General features: G+C 37.8%; 1 protein-coding gene across 2 annotated transcripts in view; it reads right to left on the bottom strand.

Moving 5' to 3' along the window:
• Positions 1 to 12,012, bottom strand: part of ADAMTS19 (ADAM metallopeptidase with thrombospondin type 1 motif 19) — a 261,654-nt gene that overhangs the window by 24,759 nt on the left and 224,883 nt on the right. For both annotated transcript variants that reach the window (XM_043465964.1, XM_043465966.1), the window contains 3 exons: positions 9,146 to 9,281; positions 4,030 to 4,234; positions 923 to 1,075 (listed from right to left, as the gene is read on the bottom strand). In XM_043465964.1, coding sequence (XP_043321899.1) covers positions 923 to 1,075; positions 4,030 to 4,234; positions 9,146 to 9,281 — 494 coding nt within the window. The remainder of the gene's footprint in view (positions 1 to 922; positions 1,076 to 4,029; positions 4,235 to 9,145; positions 9,282 to 12,012) is intronic.

The following is a 12,012-nucleotide window of genomic DNA, read 5'->3' as shown; positions in this document are numbered from 1 at the left end:
AGTTAGTATTTGACAGCTATTTTCACTCAGATATGATCAGAAGTATATCTAAAAACATGGGATTTATTAATACTTTTAGAGTGAATATCTGAGCTATTTTCTACAACCCATAAAGTTCTACTTAATTCATAAATTTTAAATATTACCATTAACATGAATAAACTCCCTGTTCACCTGCGAAGGAAATTGTGTCTACCTGATCTGACTAAAGGACTTCAAGAATTCTGTTCCTTTCAATTTCTTCTATGTACAATCCAAAATAATGGTGGGGAAAAGACTATCCTTTACACATTAAGATGGGAATTCTCTTTGTTTGGTTCTGTCATTATCTACCTTACTTATATTTCAAAGAAACTTGTAATATTCTACTCACTAGACAAGTTTTATACAAAAAATATTCTGAGCAAAATCAGTATCAACAATACAAGCAGCAAAACAATGATACTATATAATACTTGTCAAGAGCTTCTTTTGTGTCAAGAATGGTGTTCATCACTTTACACATTTCTATCTTACTGATACTTATTACTTAGAACAGTTTTATAGAGTTATTATCATAGACAGAAAAACAGGATTTGGACCTTAGTATTTAATACTCTTGGCTCAGTGGTAAAGAATCCACCTGCTAAGGCAGGACATGTGGGCTCTATCCCTGGGTCGGGAAGATACCATGGAGGAGGAAATGGCAACTCACTCCAGTATTCTTGCCTGGAAAACCTCATGGACAGAAGAGCCCGGGGGCTATAGTCCAATAGGTCGCAAAGAGTCAGACATGACTTTGCAACTACACAAGTACGTATGCAATACTCTACCTTACCTCTATCTTCTATGCCTCCTGTACTTCATAGTATGTGGTTACAGTACTCAGGGCAATGCTGACATTACGGAAACTTAATACTGAGATGTACAGAAAGGTTCTCACCTTAGACCAGTCACCCATCCGCCACACGTAGCATTTGGAGTAATCCTCACAGTCTTCAGCCTCCCTGGGTCGGGTGGAGAGGACACATTTCTTTCTAGGGTTAGTACACCTCACAGTCCGATGACGTACACCTTTGCCACACTTGACCGAACACTGGAAAATAACGTCAGAGACTGGATAAAGCTGATGATTAGAAGATACAGATTTGATGATCAAATTACATTAGGAACTGGTTCTCATCTCTCATACACCTATCACCTACACAAAGGCCAGAATGAAGGCTATGCCCCAGCGTCAGAAGCCAGACAGTGCTTCAGGCACAGTGCTAGAAACGATGGGTTTCAGGAACACAGGACCATTACTACAGAGACTTCTACAACACAGTGATTGCTTATGAAAGACAGATAAACAGTGGTCAAAGTGTAAAACGCTAACCTAATGCTGCTGCTGCTAAGTCGCTTCAGTGGTGTCCGACTCTGTGCGACCCACAGATGGCAGCCCACCAGGCTCCCCTGTCCATGGGATTCTCCAGGCAAGAACACTGGAGTGGGTTGCCATTTCCTTCTCCAAAGCATAAAAGTGAAAAGTGAAAGTGAAGTCGCTTAGTCGTGTCCAACTTAGCGTTATAACTGACATCAAATTATCATATATAATTATGTAAGGAAATTCATTTTATTTTTGGTGAAGACTTAGTTTGTATTAGCCTTAAGAAATGCTTGTAAAAAAATGACAATTTCTAAGAGGATATAAAGTTAAAACAGAGAATATGTAGCAAAAACAAAAGTTCCTTTACATAATTATATACTTCAAGAAATCATCATTCTAAATGGTTGTTTGGGTTGAAAATATAATTCAGTTCAAAAAGTTCAGTTCATCTCATGAATAACTGATGCTTGATTAATGATGTGATATAACAGGTATGAGGCCTGTAGGATATAACTGACCTTCTCGTTTACATTTATGCTCCCCAGTAAGGAACACGTATAAAGCTTCCCAGTCTTACAAGAGTGTGCATCACTGATTATCTGGACACAGGAACAGTCTCCAGACTGAACTGGGTACGAGAGCTGAGAGGGAGGAAGGGATGAGAGACTGAAAACTCCAATTTATATTTATATCTGGAAAAGTTCCAAAGAAAGAGCTACAGCTATACAGTTAGCAAGGATGTAGCAGCACATTTCAGCAGTTGTTTTTCAGAAAACTGAAGCATAGAACTCATGAGATTTTAAATATAATACATCTGGCACAAATGAGTCATTGTCTCATAATTTTTGGTTTGCATTTGAATGTCGAGCTTTAAGGCAGACTACATGTGTGATTTGGTATTTTAATATTTACATTAAAAAAACTTTTTTTTTCCAATAGGGTTTCCCTGGTGGCTCAGTGATAAAGAATCTGCCTGTAAGCAGAAGCCGCAGGAGATGAGGGTTCGATCCCTGGGTCAGAAAGATCCCCTGGAGAAGAGAATGGCAACCCACTCCAGTATTCTTGCCTAGATATTCCCATGGACAGAGGAGCCTCGTGGGCTACAGTCCATGGGGTTGCAAAGAATAGGACATGACTGAAGTGACTTAGCACATTTTTTCCAATGGAAACTAATCCTGTTCTATAAATTCAATTTTTATATTAAATAAAAACAAAAGAGACATTTTTAAAATTGGTATATTACTTTGAGACATAGTACTTCTTCCATCTGGTGCCAAAAATCTGTATGTTAGAATATTTCTGACCTAATCCCTCCTGAAGAGTTTGCAAAAGTGTTACACTTAAGCTGAAGGTAGTGTATTTCTGTTTCTCTGATGTTCATGTGAATTGTTTCTCCAGACCAAACTGATCCATTTTGATGTAAAACTGGTATACATCATACATGATGAAGAATCTTTTCAAAAAAATCTTTTTTTTTTAATGAATGAAGCATTCATTAATCCAGCATAATTTGTTCTAATGCTCCATGTTGGCAGCCACCGCCTGTCTGGAGATTCTGTCCAGATCCCTCTGTCCCTGAGGTGTTCAGTTTGCAACCATCCTTTTCTACCATTTTCCGCCCCGCCAGGGCTTTGAGGACCTGGAAGGCTATGCTCTTAGAGCCTCTGCTGAGAAGGCTAGTAAAGCTCAGAAACAAGACAAGAGAAAGCTACACTATTTGCTAGTGTGTTTTTTTTTGGTTGGGGTGGGGGGGTTGGGTTAACCTCATTATCTAAGCTACCCTGTCCTCAATTTTCAAAAGAATGGCTACTTACTGCAGCTTGGCATTTTCAATTTGTCATTTTTACATCCCAACTAATATTTTGAAATCAAGCATATGAATGTTTTGCCTCTGGATGTGCATGCACATGTGTCTTTGCACATGTATATTCGTATACAAGTGTGAGAGAGTTTGTGTGCATGCACCCACAAGCCCACCTAAAATGCTTTAGAGTGGCTAGTAAATATAAGTAATGACTGGTGTTAATCACCATGAAAAGACATGTACCATGATAACAGAAAACAAGCATACCGTTTGGCACGAGACAAAGCTGTTTGCTACACATTATAAGCTGGTGGGCACATATGCGGTGTTAGGTAGTGCTGAGGTCAAATCTCAGGTCCAGCACTTAAGTAGGACTTTGAGTAAACTAACTTCTCTGAGCCCATGTACTATAAAATGTGAAACTTAACTTTTCTGCATTGGTGATTAAATATCAAAGAGTTACTAAAGATGAGGTAAAAACAGAATCCCTGTTCACAAGAAATGACTGTTAAGTGTTAATGTCCTTTCTTCTTTCTCTTCTAAATGCTCAGAGATATACAATGAGTCATTGTGTATTTTCAAATGTGCCCACTATAGAGTATACTTATGGCATAGAAATAAAAAATCTGGATTCTAAAATGTACATAATATATGCTCGTGATTATGTTATGATATTCACAGTATAAAGAGTAAATCTGTTTTTTCCTACTTTCAAATTACTTGTAATGAATGTATTCCTTTTATCACCAGAAATATCAACAAACAGTATTAAAACTGCCATGCAGAGAGACTCTGATTTTGATACAATACAAGCTTATACAGGCTAAGAGTCAGAAAGGCAGAAGAAAACAGAGAAGCATCGGGACAGAGACCATACCTCGGACCACACGCCCGCCTCCCACACGGTCATGCAGTCCTGGCCCTCGCAGCGCTGGGCGGAGGCCGGCTTCGGCCCTGCACAGTCCCTCTCCCGGGCTCTGGTCAAGGTTCCATTGCTCAGCTGTTGGGTACAGGCTACTTGTCTGCTCTGCATCCCTTTTCCACAAGTTCGTGAACAGGGGGTCCATTCTGTCATCATCCATCTGAAAGTAAAGCAAGAGTCAGTGAGAGAAACTAAAAGATATCTACTTACTGTATATTTTGACATGGCTAGAATTAGCAGAATGCTATACATTAAGTTTATACCACTGTATTTTTTTTAAAACTAATTATTTGAGTTTGTTCCTACGACACCAAGGCTTTCTATTGCTTTAAATTCTCCATACTTCTTATCTCAGAGCCTTTCTTTTATTAGAATCTCAAAGGACTTATCAGACCCAGGCCCTGTCATCTTGCATGCTTCGCTGGCTACTGCCTGTCCTATTGCCATATTGAGGGATCTAACAAGAATAAAACTGCTAACATATATGAGTTTGTTCCTATTCTCTGCATTTCGAACCTTCACAATAACCCTACCTGTTAAGTTCTACAACTTCTGTGGCCATTTACAGAAAGGGAAACTGAGGCAAGGGGAGGTGTAGTGACTTCTCTAAGGTCACAAGGTTGTGGAGTCAGAAACTGAAATGAGACTGCAGACTACCTCACAAGGGGACACGTGCAGGTATTAGCAAATAAAAGAAGCCTGTCTTGGAGAACCCCACTTACCTGGGGGAAGCAATCACTAACGTATTATGCCCATCACCTGCAATCAGGTTTTTGTGTCTGGGGAGTACCCTCCAGGTAGAGCCAAAGTCGCTTCTTTAGGCTAGCTGATATCTTCTTACAATGTGATCACTGGCATCGAAGTGACAGGCTACGTGCAAAGTGTGCTGATTTTAGAGGTTCTCAGGAGTCCAATATTATTCTCAGATTTCACTGATTCAGCCAGTTCCCATGTACTTTAATACATAGATGAAGATACTCTTTCCAAACCACCATTATGGGCAGTGATACATCTCTATGCCACTTCCATTTCTAATGAACTGGGATCGACCCTAGGGGCCACTCATTCAAACACCTCCCCAAATTTATTTCAGGAAGGAACCAAGGCCTATGACAGAAAAGTGATTCATAAAATTTGGTATCTGCATGATTCCTGTCCAAAAAAAAAAAAAAAAGCTCTCTGGGCCTTTCAGATTATTTGATAACCTTATAGGGGAATTTTGGGCTTCCCAGGTGGCGATAGTGGGAAAGAACACGCCTGCCAGTGCAACCCGTATAAGAGATACGGGTTCAGTCCCTGGGTTGGGAAGATCCCCCAGAAGAGGGCATGGTAACCCACTTCAGTGTTCTTGCCTGGAGAATCCCATGGACAGAGGAGACTGGTGGGCTACAGTCCATAAGTTCACCAAGAGTCAGGCCTGACTGAAGCGACTTAGCACACATGCACGCAGGGGGATTTAAACCCCTTACTAAATGATCCACATACCACCACAGCACAGCGCAGGGCAGTCAGAAGCCATGACATCATGCTGGGTTCCTCACTATCCATATTCATGAAACAATACTTAGCAGCTGCTAAGTTTCCATGTTTCTCATTTGTTAGTGTTTATTATTATAGTGTCTGACATACAAAAGGCATTCAGCATGTAGTATGTTCTATATATACATATATATATATATATATATGAGTGTATTTATAAAAATTTATTCTTATATTTCTCTATGTTTATCTTTCACTTGTTTAGAACATAAACCATATGCTCAACTGGCTTCTAGACCTTTCTATGTCACCTTATGGAACTTATTTATGAAGTATCCACAGCCTAGATCCTTAACATTCAGGTCCAAGACCCTTCCTCCTAGAGTACTTTTGCCATCTATCCCACAAGGACTCTGCTATCCTCTGCCCTCTGTCACCTGGCTTGTGGCAATGCTCCAAAGTTTGAGAAGTCATATGCTTATGCCACCTAGTTTTTGCATCTGTATAATGGCTCAATCCTAAATGAGTCTATGCTCCTATTTCTGAAAAAGAAGAAAACATCACAATAACATTTGCACTCCAATACTGCCTCTAAGAAAGTTCCTGTCTGCTCGTCTACCAAGTATGATGCAGACCTACCAGTTTGCTATGGAGTCCCCTAGTGGATTTTTCCTAAAGTGAATATTTATCTTCCAAGTTTATTTCAGTTTCTGCTTCATCTTTCCCCACAAGAATACCTAGGCTATAAGAACAATATAAACCCATCTATATGTCTTGCCCCTAAACTAGGGAACCAACCATGGAACTACACAAGACAGTACTGAAAAAGAAAGTATTTACAATTTCATGAAATCTCAAATTTTTAAAATAAAATAAAATTTAGAGGTCCATAGTGCAATGATAAAAAGTCACATTTTTTCATTCCTTAAAAAACTTCTGAAAAATAAGAACAAAAATATGTAACATATCGTAGTGAAGGAAAACATTTTGTATCTTAGAATTCATCTAATTTGGAATTATCTCATTTTCTCATCTGCAAGACTACTGCTTACAAAGCTAGTGCATCAATATATTTTACATATGGTACACAAGGTTACATCAGCCTATTTGGTGACTTTTTCAATAAATGTCAATAGCAATCAGAATGTTTCTCACCACAGTGGGGGAAAAAAGCAAGAGGAATGAAAGTTGTGCTATGGCAATAAGTCTTGGCAAGTTTTCCTGTGATGACTCCTCACAATTGCCGCATCCATTTCTTGTTTTTCAATATTTTGGTTAACCTCACTGACATTGCTTCCTGGTGGTTTAAAATACACCACCTCCTTTTCCAAGGGAAAGTAGACAATAATCTCTAACAAAAAGAGAGATTCCAGTCTCCAGCTGAAAAAATTTTTCACTCAGAAATGTACCGGCCTTTTAAAACTATTCATTTTACTAAGTCATTATTCAAGGCATTTTCCCCTAAGATAGCTGAGGTCAGTGAATGAACAATAACTGGCATGTACTATACTCTCCAATTCTTCACAGACCCAGTATGGAAATGACAAAATGCTCTAGAGTCCTCAAATCCAGCCCATTCAATGTTCCTGACAGACCAGAAAAAACCACTGCTCCTTGACCCAGATGGCGAAGCTATATGGTATATACAAGAAATGATGTTTTGAAACATTTTAATAAATTATTTAACACAAGGTAAATTGGCATTTGATGTCTATTAAAAGGGATAAAAACGAAAATGATAATTCTTAGGAATAGTAATAATAACAAAAAATCCAAGTTCTTTAGCTGACAAGGCAAAAGTTAAAAATTCAGCTTCTCCAAAAAAAAAAAAAATTCAGCTTCTGTATCTATGTGCTTAGCAATGAATGAAAAAAGAACCAAGGACCTGACTCTAAGCAACAATATTTCCCTAGGTCACCCTTTCTGTTGATTAGTACCCTGCCTTACAAAAACACTTAATTGGTTCACCCACAGAGTTAGGATTAAAAGAATATAGTCTGGCTGGAGCAAAGGAACTGTTAAACATGACTGAAAGTACTTTAGTATACTTTTTTCTTTTGGATATTCTTTTACATATTAATCTTCTATTCTCTAGGGGCATATTTTTCCCTGTCAGGGAGGAGGGTAGGACTGTTAAGAGCATGAATGCAAAGGAAAGAAAGAGTAGTGATCAGCTTCTGATACCATAAATATACTGAGTCTACAGAAAAGCAAGTCTTGAAATTTCAGCTTTGTAGAGGAAGACAAGATTATCCAAATTCTTTTAAGCTCTCATTAACATAACATGAGCCAGATACGGAGAGTTTTGCAATAAGCCAGAAACAGAGGGAACTCGGATACAGTGCTACATCTGATGGGGGAAGGTGGAGGGGAAAAGAGAAATCAGAAGAACGGAACATTAGCCTGTGTGACACTAATTCCCAGAGAGATTACTGAAGACAGAAAAAGCCTAAATATAGTTAATTAGCAGCTCTCCTGCTCCTTCTCCTTTAGCTCCCCATACATTGTGGTTCCGGAAGGTCATGAGGAAGATTATCTTAGACAGCGTCCCAAAGCTACAAGTTCTCTGAATATCCGAGTTGCAGGATGTATACATTCACTATGACTCCACTGCAGAAACTGCTGGGACAGATCAATCATTTGACTCCCTAAGAATTCATGAATGCACCCTAACTCACTGAGCTTCAACAAATCTCTGAGTGTCAGGACAGAACAAAAGTCTCTATCTCCAGATTCTAGAGAAATCAACCCAGGCTCAGACTCTTTTTGTCACTCTATCCTTCAAAGCTGTGAGGCTGAGTGACACTGGAGCCGAGTCCCACTCAAGCCCGACATCAATTTTTATATGGGACCACAGTGATTTTTCAGGAGCCCTGTGCCAGAAACCATTCTGCAGAGACTCATGGAAAGCATGCTCCAAAACCATGCTTAGGTTCCATTCACCCATCTCTGCTGGTTACTAACGGGTATCCTTCCTTCTACATCACTTTAAGCTGCTCAGCATGGCTGTTCTATCCCCTACTCATGGGTTTCTTGCCTGCTTTGTTGCTTATTACTCACTGAGAAAGTCACAGGGGACCAAAGGAACCAATTTTCTAATAACTAGGACCCAGGTCAGGAATCCGGTGATCAGAGATCAAGAATCAAATAGCTTGTCTCTGGGGCAAAGAAGTGAGAATCTAACCTTGGGGGCCAGAAGGACCAAATGCCTTCGCTGTTGTGTCAGGGACTGGGTCCTGGTCAGTCCCACTTTAGTTTATATCATCAATGGCAGGTTCTAACATATCATTTTGGAGAATTTAGGAACTGAGTAGTTGAATTCAGCCAAATAACTAGATTTCTGAAGAGGTGACCAACAGGTTACCAAATAATTTTAATTACTCCTTCCTTATTCAGTTAGAAGTTGTTTTCACACTGTGAACAATAGATACAGTGGACATCAATCCTAGCCTTGCTTCTCCAACACTCGTTCCATAGAGTTGATTACCCTCCTTTCTTAGACCTTGCTTATTTACAGCCTTTCATTTTGGTACACAACACACGGCACGGCTTTTAAGAAACTGATTCTTTAATGAGTGGGGGGACAGTTTACCTCGTTTGGCACGGCTGTTCATTGCACTTGCGAATCTGTGGCTCTGGCTTTGTTAAGTACTTGCATTTCTTGTTATCCACAATGCTGATATTTTTGTTCATGATTTTTGTGCAAGACACTGTTGTTTTCCTTTCTCCTGAAAAGAGGAAATAAACATAAAAAGAAATGTTATTATAGGCCTCCATGCGATGGACTTAGGAGGTATTCTTAGGCTTGTACTTTTCATATTTTAAACAAATTTTAGATTACATCAATGAAGATGATATTATTTATAATTTGCAAAACAAAATGTATCTCTAGGCTTAAGCAAGATGAACAATAATTTTTTTAATTGTTAGCAAATGGCAAGTTTTATAATACAAAAAGATTATGGTAGCATAAGTTTGTAAGACATTAAAGATATTTATAAAGGATGATATCATCTTTTAGCATTCAGTGGAAAGCTGTATTTTTATAAAGTCTCTGTGTTGTCACAAAAGCACATAAACAGCCATATAAACATGTGAACATTTTATCATCTGGCTGTACACCATCAGGGGTAGGTTTTAGGAGATAAGCTTATTTCAAGTATAACTCAAATCTGTTTTGTCACTTTTGGTGAAGAACCCAAGAAATCAAGAAATCCTCATTCCCTAATGATTATCCTGTTCTCTAAGAAAAACCATGGTAGTTTCCCCATTTTTCACCAGATTTCAGAAAATGGGCTTTTCTCCTTTCTCTGGTAAGATGAAGTTTGATTATAAGATGAAGTTTGATTATAAGAAGTTTGACTATATATGAAGATGAAGTTTTGATTATAAGTTTGATTATGAAGTTTGATTATTTGTATGTGATAATCATTTTGCTCAGAACCTTGTAAGCACTCTTACTGGACAACACTTTTATTATTTCATCTTACACTGAAAAAGCCAACTACACATGTGCTGATTCTGTTTACCTAAAACAGTCTAAATATCTGTATAGGATTTAATAATCTAATGTAACTTGTTGGACCCTATAAAAATAATTAAATCAGTCAATAACTGTAAAGCCAGACAGGTCACGAAGGATTAAGGAAAAAAAAAAATCAGAAGTCTTTGTGTCACTATTGAAAGGCCCATTAGTTAGGGTCCTATGACTGTCATGCAATAATAATTAGGAAACTCAGAGAAGCAGAAATGACTTACAATGTTAAGTTTTCTTCACAGAGAAAACCGGCCTTACTAGGTAGCGGTTCCCTAAATGTGAGAACTCAGGAGATTTTTGGTCAACATCTACCTAGTTTCCCTATGCTTTAGGTACTCTTTTATGACCTGACCTATGTATTAAATAGATATTACACAAATGTTGTATAATGCTAGCATAAGTATGTATTATTTCCACATGACAATGATGCTTACCTAAAAGCAGGATTAAAATAAATGTTGCTTTTTAGAAATATTTGTTTTAAAATCGAATTTAAAACCTCATAGTCATAAAGCACTCTTTTACAGAATAGATGGAGTTGTCTAAATTAATTTAAATTTAATGCTTTTCACAACCGCGGCACAGAAGGATGACAGACAGACAATATCCAGAAAGCTTTTGCTGAAATTCACTGTAGTCACGGAATGAATAACTCAGAGTTAATTATACTGCATTTTTTCCTTTACTCAGAAAGCGTCTAACTTTAGTTATGCTGGCCCAGAGGTGACATACTGAGCTAATGACAAAAATCTTTCAAGTACTGATATATCAAAAGAGATACAGGTATTGGCACCAATTCATGGAGTGCCTTACTAGTGTTCTAACCAAGTATGAAGCTGTGTGAATAAGACTTGGGACATTTCCATCCACACTGTAGCAAATAAGCTCACATCGTAAGTTTTTTGGCAGACAGAAGAGGGTTTAGCCCTACTTTTAAAAAATTTCATTGAACAAAAACAAAAGAATCAAGGGGGAAAAAAAACTAATGCTCAGCTACAGGCACATTATGCCTATGAAAATACAACCAGTGTCCTAAAGCCATATGGAAATGTTATTGTTTGATTTTTTCTTTTATATATTTTTATGTCCCAGCCAACACAGGAAATTTCCATTCTAGCATCTAATAGCAGTATTTACAATACATCCAATACTGTGGAACCAAGGGACGAACAGAAAAGTGATGAAGTAACTGGCCTTATGCCTGAATCTTGAGTAGATGCAAGCTGTTGACAGAGTATTATTTGCTTTATGGCAATTAACTTCATCTCTGGGTCATTCCCACTAAATCATTATTTAGGAAATCTGTTTTGATGTTCTAAATTAATTATAAACAAAATACAATAACCATTACGAATTCATCTTATCACCAAATTTGGGCAAAATTTAAAAAGGAAGGGTAATTTTTATTTACTGATTCTTTGTTCTCTGAAGACAGTTAACAAAAACTAGATATTATGTTGTGTTCCTTCTTTTCCAGTCTCAGAGATAACCTGTTATTTTTTCTATGCTATGTATTTAATCCATAAAATGGCTATTTTTAATAGAACTCTATTCTACTCAGGTAGATCACATTTCTAAAACCTGCATCATGTATGTGGAAACAGTTTGAGGAGGAGGTTGAATTTCAGGACACAAAACTGAACTTCTCTACATGTTATAGGACATTTCAAACTTTTTTTTTTTTTTTGAAAAATTTACGTTTTAATTTTGAAATAATTTTTTACCCACATCTACTTTGGGAAATAAGAGGATCTGAATACCCTTTATCCAGTTCCCTGCAACAGTAATGTCTTGTAAGACTGTAGTAAGCCATCACCATCAAAAGACTAACATTGATATTGTCAAGATGTACAATATTTCCATCCCCACAGGAATCCCTTCAGTTACCCTTTTAGAGCCACATTCACTTCCCCTACCATCCG

This window comes from Cervus canadensis, chromosome 4, assembly GCF_019320065.1.
Source record: "Cervus canadensis isolate Bull #8, Minnesota chromosome 4, ASM1932006v1, whole genome shotgun sequence".
NCBI classification, from domain to species: domain Eukaryota; kingdom Metazoa; phylum Chordata; class Mammalia; order Artiodactyla; family Cervidae; genus Cervus; species Cervus canadensis.
The sequence above is the reverse complement of the archived record's forward strand: the minus strand, read 5'-3'. Positions and strand labels throughout refer to the sequence as shown.